This window comes from Amblyomma mixtum, chromosome 7, assembly GCF_055824585.1.
Source record: "Amblyomma mixtum isolate Tamu chromosome 7, ASM5582458v1, whole genome shotgun sequence".
Lineage (NCBI taxonomy): Eukaryota > Metazoa > Arthropoda > Arachnida > Ixodida > Ixodidae > Amblyomma > Amblyomma mixtum.
The window spans coordinates 23,189,512-23,208,007 of NC_143018.1; the positions used below are offsets into that span (position 1 = coordinate 23,189,512).

The 18,496-nt window shown below is 45.7% G+C and overlaps 1 protein-coding gene across 2 annotated transcripts in view; it reads right to left on the minus strand.

The window, feature by feature from the left end:
• The window catches only part of LOC149335273 (uncharacterized), a 32,746-nt gene extending 19,127 nt beyond the window's left edge, over positions 1-13,619 (minus strand). Inside the window, exons 1-3 of one of the 2 annotated variants that reach the window (XM_089551939.1) lie at positions 13,406-13,619; positions 2,484-2,699; positions 1,492-1,637 (exon numbers count right to left, since the gene is read on the minus strand). In XM_089551939.1, coding sequence (XP_089408065.1) covers positions 1,492-1,637; positions 2,484-2,699; positions 13,406-13,463 — 420 coding nt within the window. In that variant the 5' untranslated portion in view covers positions 13,464-13,619. The remainder of the gene's footprint in view (positions 1-1,491; positions 1,638-2,483; positions 2,700-13,405) is intronic. The other variant, XM_089551940.1, reaches the window with a different exon arrangement.
• Positions 13,620-18,496: the final 4,877 nt, after the last annotated feature.

Here is an 18,496-nt window from a genome sequence, read left to right on the forward strand (position 1 = left end):
CTCGCCTGCTGGCCCGAAACACGCGGGTTCGATCCCGGCCGCGGCGGCTGAATTTCGATGAAGGCGAAATTGTAGACGCCCGTGGGCTGTACGATGTCAGTGCATCTTAAAGAGGTCAATTTCTAGAGGGCCGTGTGCTGTGCGATGTCAGTGCACGTTAAAGAACCAGAGGTGGTCAAAATTTCCGGATCCCATCACTACGGCGTCCCTCATAGCCGGAGTCGCTTTGGGACGTTAAACCCCAATAAACTAAACTAATATACTTAGCGTCGCTTCGCTTCTTTCATTAAAGTTGTCAGTCAGCGATGTGTTAAATGTGTCTCCCTCGTCCCCCACGCTCACTCTGGCCCTTTCAAATGGAATCGCACCACCTAGCCTGGAAGTATGCCATTTTGCCTGACAATAGGGCTTAGAGTATTCTTAAATAAGCAACTAAAAACATACATGAAGGCACCGAACAATTTAAGAGCAGAATATATATATTTCGCTCTTATCACGCACAGACTCAATCGGTATGCCATATGTCAAGTAAAACAGCTCAGCTTGATAGCGTTTCAAATGGAGCACTCGCAAACCTACGCTCTGCTCCCCGCTTTCTCCCGATTAACCGGATGCTACTCACCTCTGCCAGAATTATGAGTTGCAATAAAATATGTGTATTTCTAGCGTCCATGCACGTTTCCTGCAACAGGCATTCATTAAGAGATGATACAAGCACTATGCATACAGACCTTCCTTGGCTTGTACATCTTGTATTTCCTTTTCTAACTGTAATCAGTGTTCAGAGTGCACCCGCGGAACTTAAAAGGCCCACCGAACACATGACGGCAGCATGAAGAGTGAACTCGGACCAGCCGAATGTTTCTTCAACTGCGAAGCTTCTATGGCTGTGCTTGGGTGCATGCTAATGAGTCATTGCTTCCTGATTAGCATTCGTGTAAAGTGTCAAAATGGATCCTTGCGTTTTTAGCTCGATTACGGCGTTAACTTGCTGAGAGCCTCGGCTATCCAGAAGCTTTGTGGAGCCGTAGAGATTTACGATATACGAAAACTGGAGAATAATAAAAAAAAAGCTTGTGCTTTCATTCATGAGCCAATAGAACAGCGCATTCTTTTTAGGGCACAAATAGTTCTTTGGCGCCCCATACGCCTTGTTTTCACGTACGGCTGGCAACGCTGACTTTCAGCTTGCACTCCACACACGTATCTAAAGTTAACAGTATTAAGAAAGCTTTTTGGTAGTGTGCCGTTATTACGTCTCTGTTTTCTGCACAGAACGTTCATGTCGTCATTGGTTAATAAAATGTGCCCTTCTGTGCTCAACCCGCAACAGAAGACAGATTTCAACCGTCTACTCTGCTAGCAAATTCTGCAAATGAAGCACTAGGGCCATAATCACTGCCGTAATGGACAAAGCACTAAAGTTCCCGCTTTAAATTTGGCTTCGCCGTTCTAGTTCGTGTCGTACAAAGAACGCAGTGCGCACAATACCTTTTCGCCACCGTCGAAGTGGATGAGTGAGTCTGGCGTGTCGAATAACTTTTTTCCGTTCGCCGAGCGAAATGCCACAGGGAAGTACGGGTCCTCCTTCTCGGACTCAGGGATCCCTTGAGTAGTCGTGCACTGCCTCGTATCGCCTGCGTGCCATCCGACCGCGTTTAATTTATTGTTATCAAGATCAGGGTACTGTGATTGATACTAATTTCGTGGATTCATCCTAGTACTGCTAATATTATAGCATTACTCAACCATCTCCAGCCAGCCAGCAAGCAAGCCATCAAGCCAGCCTGCCCGTCCGTCCGTCCGTTCGTCAGTCAGTCAGTCAGTCAGTCAGTCAGTCAGTCAGTCAGTCAGTCAGTCAGTCAGTCAGTCAGTCAGTCAGTCAGTCAGTCAGTCAGTCAGTCAGTCAGTCAGTCAGTCAGTCAGTCAGTCAGTCAGTCAGTCAAATCAATCAATCAATCAATCAGTCAATCAATCAATTAATCAATCAATCAATCAATCAATCAATCAATCAATCAATCAATTAATCAATAAATCAATCAGGTTTTTCCAATCAGAGATGTGCTGAACGGGGACAAAAAGTCTAGGTATAGGCTTTACGGGACGTCCCTGCCCCCTGCAGCAGCTTAATTGAGTACAGAAGAATCAGTCGGTCAGTCAATCAATCAATCAATCAATCAATCAATCAATCAATCAATCAATCAATCAATCAATCAATCAATCAATCAATCAATCAATCAATCAATCAATCAATCAATCAATCAATCAATCAGTGCTGTAGGCAACGGGATGTGTATGACTCGTGTAGGCTCGTGACATCAACGGCTATTATTCTTGTTACGGTGACGTTGACCCCCCCATTTTTCGCTCGTGTTGCTTCGCACTGGAGTTAGCCGTCTACATAAAGGTCACGGCACTAATTTATGCTTTACGCGTCTCTCGTCTCCAACGTCACAGCAGCGCGCTCGGGTCAGTCTTCTCACCTTTGGCCTCATAGAGGATGTCGTTCTCGAAGTCGTACAGCTTGGTGTAGCTGACGCCTTGCGACAGGCGCGACACGTACAGGCGGTTGCCCAAGCCCATGCCCCGGCGTGTGTAGGCCACCGTGAAGGCGTAGAGGTTCTCGTCGAACCACGACTTGTACATCACATTCATCTTGAAGTCCGAGGGGAGGAACGGCGCTTTCGTCTGTCCTTGGCCTGCAAGAAGGAGAAGTCAAGGAGGAACCCACATTGGTATACACTGAACGATACATGGCGATGAATTCAGATGTGAAATAGCAAAAAAAAAAAAAAAGACCCCCTGCTCAGCTGTCAGCGGGGAACGGTTTAAGATAAGTGTACCATTCTGGTCACGCAAACACAGTGCATCAAGTCCGCCGAGCACAGCATGGTGTCAGGGGTCCGGAGGGGCTCATCAGTCACTTCTCAAAGTCGTACGCTTCTTCTCCGGTGGCTCAGTGTTTATGGCGCTCGGCAACTGACCCAAAAGACGCAAGCTCGATACCGGCCGCGGCGGTCCAATTTCGATGGAGGCGAAATTATAGAGGCCCGTGTACTGTGCGATGTCAGTGCACGTTAAAGAACCCCAGGTGGTCGAAATTTCCGGAGCCCTTCACCAAGGCGTCCCTCATAGCCTGAGTCGCTTTAAGACGTTATACCCCCATAAACCATAAACCTTAAAAGTTAAAACTGTTTTTCAGGAAAGTAAAGCCGCAGTAATTCTCCCACTCCTTGGTGATAACCAAGGCGTAAGGGGAGAGGTAAAGAAGTGACGGAGGGAAGAAAGAAAGAGCCGCCGTAGTGGAGGTCTCCCCAGTAATTTCGATGAATTGGAGATAATTAACGTGAACTGATTTCCCACAGCTCACGGGAGCCTCCATCGAAACGCGGCCGCCGTAGTCGGGGTAGCACCCGCGTTCTCGAGGGCTGAGGGTTGAACTGAACACTTTGAAGCTGAATTCGCAGCACGACGTCCTTAGATGATTATGGGATGTGGTTATGCTGAAACGTACGAACATCCCAGCAATCACTATAGTGCAAGCGGCACCCAGAGCAGGGGCTCAGTGTGTCAACCTTAATGCATCATATCGTCATGCCTGCTTAAATGTGGAGCTCGCTCTCGACTGCATGGTATGTAATCTAGAAAACAATATTAAGAATGCATTTACATGCTCATTTCTGGGCGTCGAAACAGAAAAGAGAGCGTGGGAAATTTGAAAAAGCACCAAAGGTGAAATTAACAATACCTTTTTTGTGATATGGATGAGCATCTAAAAGGAAACAATAAAATGCGCAAGCCAAATGAATTACGATGAAATGATAACTGGTCTCTGCATGACAGAACATCTGAATTAAAGGCGTATGACACTATAGCCTGTATGGGTATACGCAAGAAAGTTCTGATTGCAAATCGCGTGGAATGGAGCGTTCAGCTCATTTTCCTCGCCACATGCAACACATGCAACACTTCCATGCCTCGAGTAAGCGCTGTGTCATGTTGCAGTTGCAGCCCTCATCACCACTGTACCGTATGCAGCACGGCAGCGGCAGCATAATTTACGCATAGGTGATCTCCTGCAGACATGTAGTTGTGCCACTTTTAGAACCCATTGAAAGCCCGGAATACAATTCTATGCTGTATGATCAACAGATGGGACTGATAATGTCACGATAACGCAATTGTTTTCTCTACAACCGGTAGTCTCAGGCGTTTTGCTGCTATATCAGGAAAGGCTGATCGCCAGAGAGTTTCCAAGAGACACATGAGGACAGTCTCCAAGAAGCACTCGATGCTGGTACACATGAGAAGGCATCCAGAATTCGCAGAGCTACTGTTCTGAGGAATTCGTGCCGCAGACCGTTCGAGCGCCTATCTATCTGGGAATCACAGGTCAGAGTTCACTTCGGCGCGAATGCGCTTTCGTTGAGCCTGGTCAATAGGCCCGTGCAACGCGCGATAGCGGAAAAGGTGCGACGGGTCAAGATGAAAACAATGGGCGTATTATCGTATCTTTGGTTGCTTTCGAGCAACGTTTAGCTCCCTGGTGATCCCGGCAACTCCAAAACACGTGCAACCCTTTTGTGCGGAGAGCAACACAGTCGAAGTTGGTCAAATGTTTAGGGGAATAGCTTTCCTTTGTAGCCGTATTGTTGTGCTTGGAGGGATGCCAGTGAGTAATTGCTCCCTTACTACCGTCGAAGTCACCGCACCCCAATAATTGCTGGATACGCTGCAACTGATGACTGCGTAGTGTAGAGCTGTGCTTTAGCGCTGTGCGCTTTTCACAGCGCCATCTCTGAAATGACTTGTACAAAAGTCGCATCCTTCGCAACACATGATATCATCACGTACTGAGGTCACGTGATGATGCGATAATCTGACTTTTTTCTTTTTAACATGAATGCGCTTTCAGTCTGGCTGAAGCGGGAAAATGAGTACCGCGTATGGAGAAATGCTCATTTCTCCTTGGAGTTTCAGGATGCACTCTGGCGTACACATTCTTTACTTTTTGGACTTTAGAACAAGGAGATAAACATTAGTAATAATTACGCAACGTCGGGATTATCCTGTCCTAGTAAAGAGGAAAATCTTCACGTGGTCATGTTACGAATTTAAGCTTTGACAACATGATGTCTGGTCGGATAGTACATTCACGTCAAACGTAAGGCATGCAGACCGAAGGATGTTGTTAAAATGTTCGTACGAACGCCAGAATATCTCAAATTTTCGTTCAGTCAACAAAGCTTCCGTACTGAAGCCTTGTTCACTGAATGAATTTTTATATGTTTCTGCTTCCGTACCTTCCTTTCTGCTTCCTTCCTTCCTTTACGTACCTTCCTTCCTTTCTGCTTCCGTTTCTACTTCCGACTTGTTCACTGAACAGAACGTCATAGTACGATGTGGTCGTTGGGTTGAATGTCCCGATACTGCACGTGGTTCGCTAGAGACGCCGTACTGAAGGGCTACATATTATTCTTTTTTTTATCGTGGTACTCGATTTCGAGCTCCGGGCGCCTAAGCCTTTCGTCCCTCATCGAATTACGGCCGCCTCGCCTGGGATTCGTCCCCGCGACACCCTGAGGAGTAGCAGCTCATCTTAAATGCTGCAACAGCAGAAAAAGGGCGGGATTGGTTGCGATGCGGACAGGAATCAAAGGAATAGAAATATATGAACAACACGTGACCTATACGACGCACGAGAGTGGCGAGTTCAGATGCGCGAGGAGTGTAGAGTGAAGTAATGTTCAAATTCCTTGAAAAACTTCATCCCCCCCTCCCCCCCCCCTCCCTCCCCCTATATTTGGTTTGCGATTAATTCTTCTAGAATTCTTCTAATTATTTGCCAGACCCACGCACACACGCCGAGCACACGCAGAGTAAATACTTAATATATACAGTTACGTCTGGTGCTAGGGATGCGTTTGGCTCTTTATACATCCAGTTGAGAAATAATTAACGGCAACATAGAATCGATCATCTTTAGTCAGTTTTAAAATTCACGAAAGTCAAGGGCGATGACAAAATAAAAACCCAGTCTTGCCTTGAGCTACTAACATGACTATAAATGCTGAGGATCACCTCATCCAACTGGTAACATTGTTAAACCTTAATCTATCACTTTAAAAAGCCCGATACTGAAAGCGCATGAGTAAGTTGAACTGTAGTAGGTAGCAGGAGTTAATCTTTCTCACACACACACGAAAAAAAGAAGGTCGCCACTGCCACACGCTTCCCAATATCTACCGGCAAAGTAGATACGCAGTAGCCGAATCGGCGCAACTACGGCAATCAAAAGTGCATCGCCCTCCAAATCAGCCGTCCTCGAGCTGACCGACATTGCGGTGCGGCAGCGCTGCCGCTTTTCGCTTCTTTTTTTCTTTCTTTCTTTTTATGACCCCCCAGATAAGCCTTAATCGGCTCCCCGGCGTCGCGATACGACACTCTGCTCTGGAATCGGCTTGCAAGCTGTCCCTGCCATCCAACGAGTGGGTGGAATGTGGTGCTGTTTCCTTCGCATTAAAAGAGCCTTCAGAGTGAACTGATTTTCTATGTCGCAGTAATGCTCGTGCTCATAATGACGGATTCTTGCATTAGACTGATTTTAGCTCATGGATATATTAGATTGTAAAGCCTCAGACGTCTGCTCAAGTCTCAAGATAAATGAAGATTTATGGAAAGAGCAGAATAGTGGCAACTTCCTTTGTCTTTTTGCAGTATTAAGATATTTAGTTGGACTTACGACGTTGGGCGAGCACTTCAGTGCCGTCTATGGGAAGAGCTGATTAGCTTTACGAAGTGTACAACTTGCAGACTAGAGCGGTGCGCAGCCTCCAGCGAAGTGCTTAACTGAGAATCCGACGCTTCGGAACTACTGTTGTATATGTGGTTTCGGTTCCGTTTTGGGAATCACCTGCCGCTAGAGGCACCAGTGTCGCTATGTGTATATATATGACTGTATGTGGCAATAAAGCGGGATTTGTTTGGTTGCTAGCAGTTCGTGTACTTGGGCGGCACCCGCCGCTACAACAACTACCTCTGTTCTTTCTTTGAGGAATGACAGCGGTCAGCTTTAAATGGTGCAAAAAATGTAAGGAGGTGGCAGGAACGGTAGACATGGAGGTCTGCTTGGGTTTAGGGGTGGGAGGAAGGTGGGGGAGAAATAACATTCAGCAAAGCGGAAAGTTGGGCAAGTTGGATAACGTTCATCATGTAAAAAATAGCGCACAGGGAACACACGGGACGGAAAGTAAGTCTGCGTCGTTTACTTTCCGTCCCGTGTGTTCCCTGTGCGTTATTTTTTACATCGTGGGGGAGAAAGCAAGCGGCAGAGACACGAATCCAGTGGACTGAAAAATAAATTAAATTATTTGAATACGATGTTCGCTTTCTTGCCTCTAAGTGCACGGAACGGTTTAATGCGCGTGTTAGGGGATAAATCTATTTCAGCTGCAACTGCAGCCAGTATATTTCTGCATCACTGGCGGTCAGGACCGAAGGAAAAAAAAACTCTTAAATCGGCTTGAAGAGGTCGGCGCCACTGGAAGTAAGGGATCGAGTAAACAACTGATACAATAAAGGGGAAGATGTAGGCGTGATTGCCTGATTGAACTGGGAAAATGGTAAATATGACTTTTACCTTGTGGTATCAAGGCAAAGCGCACTAAACGAATGATAAGGATAGACAAAGTGCCAATCGCAATCATTGTGTCATACGATGTTGAAATTGCCGCGAAAGTGCGAAAAATTTGTTCTTCTGATGCAATGTTCACGCCGGGAAGGATAGTGTCATGAGCAAGAGAAGCAACCAGTGAGATGCGTTGGAGAAAAATTGAAAATGAAGTGCCTATCTGACCCGCTGCGGTGGCTCAGTGGTTAAGGCGCTCGTCCACTGAGCCGGAATACCCGGGTGCAAACCCCACCGCGGCGGCTGCATTTCGATTGGAGGCGAAACGTAAAAGGCGCCCGTGTGCTGTGCGACGTGAATGCACGTTAAAAATCCCCAGGTGGTCGAAATTATACCGGAGACCTCCCCTGCGGTACCTCTTCTTTCACTCCCTCCTTTATCCCTACCCTTACGGCGCGGTTCAGGTGTCCACCTAGAGGTGTTACTGCGTCACTTCTTTTCCTCAAAACCAAGTTTTAATTTTTATTTCTTGTGCCTATTTGCATGACTTTTGGAAGTGGGAGGTAGAGGAAGCATAAATAGTCATTATGCGCAACATTACGCAGCTGCGGTTAGCAGATAGTATAGGTAGCAGTGAAAAGTATTCACAGCGTAGGACACATATATGCCGCTACCTTATAACCACTAGTAGCGATGAGGAGGCCATGAAAGAGCGTGCATTTTAGGGGAATCCCACCTTGGGGATTCTCCTAAAACATTTGACCAAATAACTTTCTTGCAGCAAATCCGCATCCCAGACTTCTATCCAGCACTGTATATCCTATCGAATTGAATAAACTTGCCTCCAGCGTCAAGACATCCTCACCAGGCTTCTTTCACGTGACTTTTTGATATTTTACCAAACTGTAAATATGGCATTCTTTTAGAACCGTTACTGAGAGCTCCAAACCCAGCAGCAGAAAAATGCAAACCAGTCGGCAGCCCGTTTGGTAAGCTCTTTAATTTACTGAGAGCCCAGTTAGCGCCCGCTATAAATTCGAGGCAAGCGGCTCAGGTGCTGTTTTTTTTAATCCAATAATCAGCTCGGCGATCACAAAAACAGTTACGGACACACGGGTTTTACCTGTATGGTTTTAGGCCTTCCCTCTCTTTCCTTTATTGCCTATATCCTTTCCCTCCTCCAGTTCAGTGTAGCAAGTCAGAGATACGTTCCCCAGGCCGCATCTTACCTTGCCCTGGCATTAATGTGTCCTCTCTCTTTTTCATCTACATTTTGATCCCGTACCAGGGGACACAGACTCAGGCCTTGGTGGAAGACACCAAAGATACATGAACGAAGCACCGCGTGGAAGCACCGCGTGCAGGGCGTAGAAGCACCGCAGCAGCAATGGCCTCACGCTGGCCTCTGTTCCTTGTGCAGTTTCTCGGCGCTTTCTTGGACCCCTGCCGGTATGGCCCTTCATCGGCTCCGGCCTGCGGGAGCGTCGTCGCAGACCCGTCCTTGGATCTGTTTCCCAACAATCCTGACGCGCTAGCCTTCAACTCTTTGTTGCCAAGTTGCGTCGTCTGCTTGAATCAAGTGGTGGCGCTGGGAGACTTCGCTGCAAACAAGGCATCCGGAGGAACATCGACAACGACAAGTGCGGCGCTGACGTCGGCAACAAAACCGAGCAACCCGAGCATCGTTGTCAGTGGGCGTGGAAGCACCGCAGCAGCAATGGCCTCACGCTGGCCTCTGTTCCTCGTGCAGGTCAGTCAACTTCCTTATGAATGTTTTAAATCTGATGACCGGTGTTTAGTTGTGCTTCCACGCCCAGAAGCAGTGCTGCAACCCTTCAGTGTTCTTCTTTTGTTGATATGTGGTGATATAGAAAGTAACCCTGGTCCTGGAAATGCTTCGCTCCCGGAAATTTCGAAAATCCTGGATGACATACGTCAAAGGTCCATTCGCATAGAAGCAGCCCAGGCTACAATGTCTGACGACTTATCCGAGTTGAAGCGAGACCAACAGGCGGCAACACGCGATATTGCCGATATCAGAAAGCGTCTCGAAGCTGTAGAAAACGTAGCGACTGGTTTTGAAAACTTGCAACGGGATCTTTGCGATACACGTAAAGCACTTGAACTTGTGCAAAAGGAAACACATGCTTTGCGTGCTCGTTTAGATGATAGCGAGGACCGCTCACGGCGTGACAACCTTATCTTTTATGGATTTGATGATAGCTCTACCGAGACTAACGAGCAATGTGAAGAAAAAGTTCTTAACCTAATTGCTGAAACATTAGAACTCTTTAACGAGTGACTGCATTGCTCGTGCGCACAGAATCGGTAGATTCGACGAGAACAAAACCAGGCCCGTGGTAGTAAAATTCGCCGCGCATAAAACCAAGGTGCAGGTGCACTCAAAGCGATCGATGCTGAAGGAAAAGGAAGTATCTATGAGTGAAGATTTTTCTGCGGCGACACGTAAGGCGAGAAAGCGGCTAATTGACTATGCGAAAGAGTTTGATTTAAAAGTCAATTTAAGGCACAACAAACTAATTGCCAATGGCAAATGCTATGGATATAATGCGGAAACTGACCTAGTGTTTGAAATTGGACCTGCTCTAAACAGTGAACCCATTCAGTCTCCGCGCTCCCTTCGCTCTGGTCGAACTCTAGCTGGTACTGTAACGTAGGGGCCCGCCAGGGGTGGTGGTACTGCCATTGAGAACATTGGTCTGAGTGTGGTTTTTACTAACATACGAAGTCTTTTGCCCAAAAGAGATGACTTGAGTGCATTGATAAATGATTGTAGCGCTGATATTATTGCCTTAACAGAGACATGGCTGTCTGATAACGTGTCCAACAGTGAACTATTTTTTTGTGAAAAAAATTACAACATATTTCGATGTGACAGATATGAAAGGCAAGGTGGTGGTGTTTTACTTGCTGTCAACGACCGAATTGAATGCTTTCGTGTTGCCGTAGTGACTAGTTTAGAAATTGTGTGGTGCTGTATAACTTTCCGTTTTAAGAAAATTGTTATTGGTGTCTGCTATCGACCACCGTCAAGCCCATTAGTTTCTGTGAAGATTTACACGACTGCCTCAATACAATTTCTGTGCGCTTTCCGGATGTGAGCATTTTTCTTTTAGGAGATTTCAACTTCCCAGACATTGAGTGGAATCATGATAGTCCAGTCTTTCTTTCTTCGTGTTCCAATTCTAACCACTTCCTTCACATATGTTCCGATTTCGGATTATCGCAACTTATTGAGCTCCCCACACGTGTCACTGCCACTGCCTCATCCCGTCTTGATCTCATCCTCACATCATCTCCAGACATCGTGTCTTCTATCATTCATTTGCCTGGGTTAAGCGATCACATGATAATCAACTTCAACCTCTCTCTACCCCTATCCCGCTCACGTAAGCAGTTCAAATACATCAGAGATTACAGCAAGGCTGACTTCCAGGCTATTAATAACAATATGTCTTTATTTTTAGATGAATTTTTGAGTGTTTATCTCGACCGTAGCGTACATCGTAACTGGGAGATCTTCAAATCTAAAGTTTCTGACCTCGTAAATAAATACATACCAATCAAAAAGGTATATAGCAACAGTGCTGCACCCTGGTACAACAGGTATCTTAATAGGCTTTCCAATAAGAAAAAGACTTTTCAGGACAGCTCTCTTCACACACTCTGCTGTCAGGTGGTCCGCGTATAAAGCCGCTGCAGTCGCTTATTCAAAGGCATTAAAATCAACCAAATTTACCTTCTTTAATCAGACTCTTCCAGCTATGCTAAGCAATGACCCGAAGCAGTTTTGGAACACAGTGAAAGGCAAAGGAAATACCACCATACAACTATTTACCCCGGATGGGGATCCAGTTCCTGACCACCTGTGCGCATCGCTTCTCAATAGCACTTTTATCAAAGCCTTCTCTAGCCCCACCGACACTTCCGGCCTACCTTCGCTCATAGAATATCACTTTCTACCAATGGATCCCATCGTCATCTCCTCAGAAGGAATTCGTGGCATTATTAACCAACTTAAAACGTCATCCTCTTGTGGTATCGATGGCCTCAGTACTAAATTCTTGAAAAATACCGTAGAATATTCTTCCATTATTCTACATTGTATTTTTTCGCGGTCTTTAAACCATCACACCCTTCCTAATCACTGGCTCACCGGCAAAGTAATCCCAGTGCACAAATCAGGGGAAACGCAAGATCCACGTAATTATCGTCCCATCTCACTTACTTCCGTTCCATGTAAAGTTCTAGAGCACATCATATTTAGTCATCTTGTTAATTTCCTGGAATCAGACCAGTTATTTACTCCGAAACAGCATGGTTTTCGCAAATTCTTCTCGTGTGAAACGCAGTTAATGATTTTCACTAACGACTTGCATGTTTCTTTAGACTCTGGACTCATTACTGATTGCTTATTCTTAGATTTTTCAAAAGCCTTCGATAAAGTCAGTCATTCTCTTTTACTTTTAAAACTGAGCCAACTTAACATTGACCCTAATGTACTCAATTGGATTCGTGCCTTTCTTAGTAACCGTACTCAGTTCGTCTTCGCCAATAACCACGACTCATCACCAGTGCCAGTACATTCAGGTGTGCCCCAGGGGTCGGTTCTTGGCCCGTTATTATTTCTAATATACATCAATGACTTACCTTTAAAGATTTCATCTAACATGTGCTTGTTTGCTGACGACTGCGTAATTTACAGAGTAATTAATAACACTGATGATATTATTCAGCTACAGACAGACTTAAATAAAACTTATGACTGGTGTCAATCGTGGAAAATGGAATTAAACATATCTAAATGCAAATGCATGCGCGTAACCCGTAACCAGCAAACGAGCCCAGATTATTTTATTAACGACACTCAGCTGAATCCAGTCTCGTCTTACAAGTATCTTGGCGTTAATGTTTGTTCTAACCTTTCTTGGAAAGCTCATATCAGGTTCATTACTTCAAAGGCTAACCGCATGCTAGGGTACGTCCGCAGGAATTTTTCATCCTCTCCACCTTCATTGAAAATGCTATTATATACTACACTCATTCGTCCGAAACTAGAGTACGCATGTTCAATTTGGGATCCTGACACCATCACATTAACAAATGAACTCGAGGCCGTGCAGAATCGAAGCGTCCGTTTCATCGTTGGAAACTACCATCGCACTGCCAGTGTAACAAAAATGAAATCTAATCTTAAACTCCCCTTACTCTCCACTCGCCGTAAGCTATCACGCATTTGCCTCTTCCATAAAATTTACTATCACAATCCTTGCCTGAAAGCCATCTGTGTAAAGGCACCATCTTTCATCTCGCCTCGCATAGACCACAATCAAAAAGTAGCTGTTCCACACTGCCGCACAGTGACCTGCTCTAATTCCTTCCTCCCTAAAACATGTCGTGACTGGAATAGTCTTTCACCCACAGCCACCTGTGTTAGCGACACTGCGCGTTTTAAAAGCAAATTACTCGCACTGTTAGAATCAGACCAATTGTGATATGTTGTTTACTCATATATAGACTACATAAGGTTTCTTTTTTTGTAATCCTTTTATTTATTTCTTTACTCCTGTACTTTTGTTCTCAATGTTTTCGTCCTATGTCTCTAGGATCTTTCAATATTGTTCGTATATATAGCCCTGTTTTTGATCTATGTATTGTTTTCTTCACTGTCCCACCCCCTCTGTAATGCGAAAGCCCTGAGGGTAAAATAAATGAAATGAAATGAAACGAAAGCCACAGGAGCAGCAATTTACTCACATGCTGTGATTTGAAGCAGTGCTAAGAGAACAAGGCAGAGGCAGGGGCCGGATGCCATGGTGGAGACTCCGTTTCACTCCTCCTGGATGCGCTCGGCGTGTCGGTAGGCGGCGGTGGAAGAATACTCGCTACTATGCGCTTCTCTTCTGAACCGGAGACTGGCGACCGCCTCCGCAGAAATCCGCCCACCAGACAATGGCCGAGGGGCAAATGAGTGACAAGGAGCACTAACGGACCTTATCTGACCGCACAACGAGATCGAAGCGCGAACGCTTCGCCAGCAAAGATATCGCAACACCGGCATTGTTCTACAGCAAGCGTTGTCTGGAATGCCTCCCTGCCCCACTCCCTGGGATTTCCGGTTCCTCAGAACCTCGCTGAAGCGGTGACACCTCCACATAGATAATTGAACTTTTCTGTTTGTGAAAAGATCGTGGAAACTGCTGTGCTGGCTCAGTGGTAATGGCGACCTGCTTCTGAGTACAGCAAAACTCTGGTTTGAACTAGTTGGTGAAGAGACAGAGACAAGAAAAACATATAAAAGAATGTTGCAAAACAAAAAAAGAACAGGAAAATTGAACAAATAAACCTCGCCTGTCCTCTGTCCTTCGTCTTTTGGCTCGTTTACGTAAGTGTTCAAGACCATGTACCAACTGGCCCAGATCGCCACTCTTCTGAAACACGAAACTGTGTTCGCAGAGTGCATCGATGATGTGGTTTATGTCGTTCCTATTAGCTGCGGCCTTTAATATTCTTTATTCAAGAGTTACCCCGCATTGCCCGAAGGCTTTTCAGCAGGGGGGGTTACAGATTGGCAAAAAATACATCTTCACTTGCGGAGCACACTAGCATTTCGGAGAGCCGGTTCCACTGTTGCACTGTTTTAACAAAAAATGAACTTGCAAACAGGTACCAAGGACAGACAGGCTGGTGTCTTAACGGTAGAGCGAGACAATATAAAACGCAGGTGAAGAATGGCTATGGTAGCCGCGGGGCGACGCATTGTAAAAGTTGTCTTTGCTGTACCGCTTTTAAAAGCTAGATTCATTGGTCGGCCGAAAGATAGGCTGGAATAAAAAATAACGGAGGAATACTTGATCAAGCAACGTGGCCCCACCTGCGTGAGCAAGCCGTCAGTGTCACTGACAGATGAAGGGATTGCATTTTTGAACGATTTAAAGCCCGCGTTTTAATCTGTGTGCTACCTTTCTATGCTTCTTGTGTTGTTTTGTATGTGCACTCTCATGTGGTTATAAGCAGTTTTTTTTTTCAAGACATTAAATCAGTTGATAGTTGGCACCAGTCCTGTCTATTATGTGTTCTCGTGCTTCCATACTGAAAGTTTCCATACGACGAGTTTCATAATTCCATACGTTTCCGTAAAATTTTTTTATGGAGTCAGTATGGTGCGTATGGAGTCGGTACGGACTCTATGGGAACATGTCTGACGTCATGTACGCTGTATGGAACACGTATAGAATGTATATAGAATGATTATGGACTCTGTAGAGATAATATATGGATTTCCATATATTATCCATAATTAAGGACTCAGTATTGCGATAATTCCATACGAGTGGCACATATGGAACGTTTCAGCAGGGTTGTTCTTTTGCGCCGTTGTATTCATTAGCTAAGTACAGACTGCTGAGTAGGGCGGCAACACTGGAGCCGTTTACGCAAGGGAAAGTGTCATAAACTGTTATCGCTGTGAAGCACTGCGTCTCAGTGATTTAAGCACGCGCTAGAGCACATCGCGTTGTGCAAAGCATTCCAGAGCTCTCTTAAGGCGTGCTTAATACGTTCGGCCGGGTATGAAGCTTTGGCATGCGAAAGTTTCATAAATCGACGAAGTCGTGAAGGTTACAAATTGACACAGAACTGCCTTTAAGGCTTAAGCGGTGCTAAATGAATGAAATCAAAAGCACACTTAATGCAACCCCTTCACAGCACGCAACATTCACTTTCACTCTCATCTGATCGTGTTGTCCATTAATTGTCACTTATTCTAGTAACTGCTGTGTTACAACCGAACAGAGTATGCCACTGTTTGTAGGCAGATACACGGGGCCTAATCAAGGCCTTGATACATTTGTTTGCAGCTGCATGAGCCTTCCCCAAGCTTTGATAGCGCAGTCTGCTGCGTAACAGGCATATCGGTTGTTGATGCCGAATAGGTGGCATCCCAGGGCATCATGAATGATCGTCGTTGAATTGGTAGACTGAAAGACTGTTCTTGTAATGAGTCGAAGCGAGCGAGATTTATCCAAAGGGTTATTAAATAATCACTCAACTTAAATTGTACTACGGCGTGGCTCCTTGAAAAATGCGTACGAGAAACTGCTTGACCATGCTGCTCTTCTAGAATTTTTTTTCAGTGTTTACAAAACACTAAGAAACATTTGGAGACTATATCGTAGCTTTGGAGTACATTGCACACAAGCAGCTTTCCTGACAGCACTTTCCTGGTAGAAAATTATTTCTGGCCGTTTTCAGTATGGGCTAAGATGAGACGCGGTGGTGGTATCGACAGCTTTAAATAAAGAATAAAAAAAAAAGTCCTGGGTTTTTCTTAGCCTGTAAAGTGCGCTTGAAAGGATGCCAGTTGAAATGAATTCGATGAGTTGTGTGTTTGGATTTGAACACGCATAAGCGAGTTTGCATGCTGAGGTACGATGACCAGAAATAAGGATAAGCGGTAACAAGGCAGTGTTAAAAAATTTATCGGCAGAGACAGTAACTTGTGCCGAGTGTAAACATAATACACAGAGTGGTCGCAGTAAACACGTGCAATAGCCGTGCTCGTGTAACGGCGGTTCCCAGAATTTCTTGCTAAAATATAAAAAACTAAAAGAAGAATAGCTGTTTCATGTCGTGTCTAGCGTTCCTCTAGTGAGACTTTGAGTGGAAAATTACCAAAGCGCAATAAGTTAACCGCAGAATAAAATGAATGCGCGATTGATATCCGCAGCGCTTTCACAAGCGACAGAGAGAGAGAAAAAAAAGCTTTTTTAGGAATTTGGGGCGCACCCCTGGGTCCCCGCACGACCCCACTGCATTCAAGTGCTTACATTCCCAAGGAAACGGCAGCACGGCCGGTGGCGATGGTCTGCACGGCCGGGTCCTCCGAGCGCAGCCAGGGTCTAACAGTCCAGGGCCCGCCGGGCAGAGGGAAAGGATGTGGAGGGAAGAAGCGAAGGGCTCTGGGCATAGGGCGCAAGCAGGAGTGGGGAAGGAGGGATGATAGTGGGCTAGGGTAAGGGGTGAGGGGAGAGAGTGTGTCTGTAGTGTGCGCCAGAGTGTTGCGTGTTTGTTATCTAGTTAGGGGTGGGGCGGAGGTAAAAGATGGCGCAATGCTCGAAGAGGAAAAGCAGGCGACCCCAGTGCCGTCTTTCTACAACGCCCACTGGTCTCGTGCGTTAAGCGCCTGTTAGCCAGACCTAAGGTGGAGCGCCAAATCACATCGCTACATGCATATATATTTATCCGCCCTAATTCTTATTCGAAATAACTTTGTGTGACGCATTGTCAGGAAGCAAAAAGATCGACAAGCATGGTTTATCGCGAACGGCTCCCGCCCGCCATTGTATCATTTTTAGGTCTTCAATATGTTTCTTGAAAAAGGGTATCCTAGGCCCACGTTAAACTTTCTTAAAATGCAGGTCATCGCACAAAAGGGGTACATGGAATCTGGGTGCCACTGCGGTTCGAAAAATTTATTAGAAAAATGCCGCTTCTTGAAAAACAGCTGCGGTCCTTACAGGAGTGTATCCGGTATTTTGCCTCTTCATGAGCAATAGACGATATGCGAAATTGCTTGGCGGTCTGGCAACACCGCGCCCACAGCTTCCGGTTTCCATCTTGGCGCGGTCGAGCTCGTCGAGCTGGTGCATCGTTTGCTATGCGTACTTTCTTCTTGCGAGTGGAATTTCAACAGGCAAGCTTCAGCTGCTGCGTTGTTTTCACAGCTGATCTTTGTCTAAATGTAGGTGCTTTCAATAAGCGCCAGATTACTCCTACCGCGTCCTCAGCTTCGCTTGAAGTCTGGCGCTGATGATCGCAATAATCGGCACTCGAAAGTGAGTTGGAAAGTCGAACCGTGACCGTGTGCTGTTGTCGTTTTAATGCTTGCATTAAAGCACCAGTTCAAGCATCAAGCATTATCATGGCTATTTTATTCCCAGGTGGACGTGAATTCATCTGGTAGGGTAGCGAGCGGTTATTTTGCGGTGAGTGCGCACGTGTGTTGACAAACTTCTGTGATAGTGCGAACTTTCGTTCGCGCCGACGCGAGGAGCTTCGTGCATTGCAGTATAATCACACAAGACCCTCGACCAGCTGCGTAATTCGATTCTTTTACTGTAATGTGCAATGCGCATCTGCGGTTTTCAACGTCACCGTTTCAGAGCCCGGCGTCGGTTGATTTTCGCCGCAATTCGTTGAAACCGCGTCTTGCTTAAGACGCAGTTGAAGCGAGTATTGCGATGTTGTCAATCGATATTACCAAGAGGAAAGTGGGCATATATAATTCAAAATGTAAGCAAAGATGCAGTTTTTTTTTTTTTCAGATAAGCACTGAGCTACCGTGGCGGCTTGATTAGAGAAAGAGCGTACAGCTGTAGGTGCCTGCACGGACTCGATACGCTGGTCAAGTTGTGTGTGCAAGGGCGAAATTAGCATGTTCGGTTGCTTCCGAAACTTAATTAGCTTACTCCCAAACTTGGACAAATGGCTTTGTTGCGAAGCAAGCTGTTGAAGCTCGCCACAACGATAATAAAATCTGATGGCCTGAAGCGTTTTCAGAACACTGTTGCACGAACTTTCTAGCTTAGAAATGCGTCCCTCCTTCATAATAAAGTAGCTATATTATTGGTTTTTTTTTTAGATTTTCGTCGCCGCAGATATGGAAGGTATAGGAATCCTCAAGAAATAAAGCATTCGCACCTCAGTTTTTATATGTAGGGTGTATTGCTTCACAAAAACTCCTTAACGCGCATAACATATGCGTATGGTCCAGAGAGTTTGCTCGCCCTTCTAAAACTAATTGAACGCGGGAAAAACTTAACTGAACACGTAGCAAACTAAGCAGTA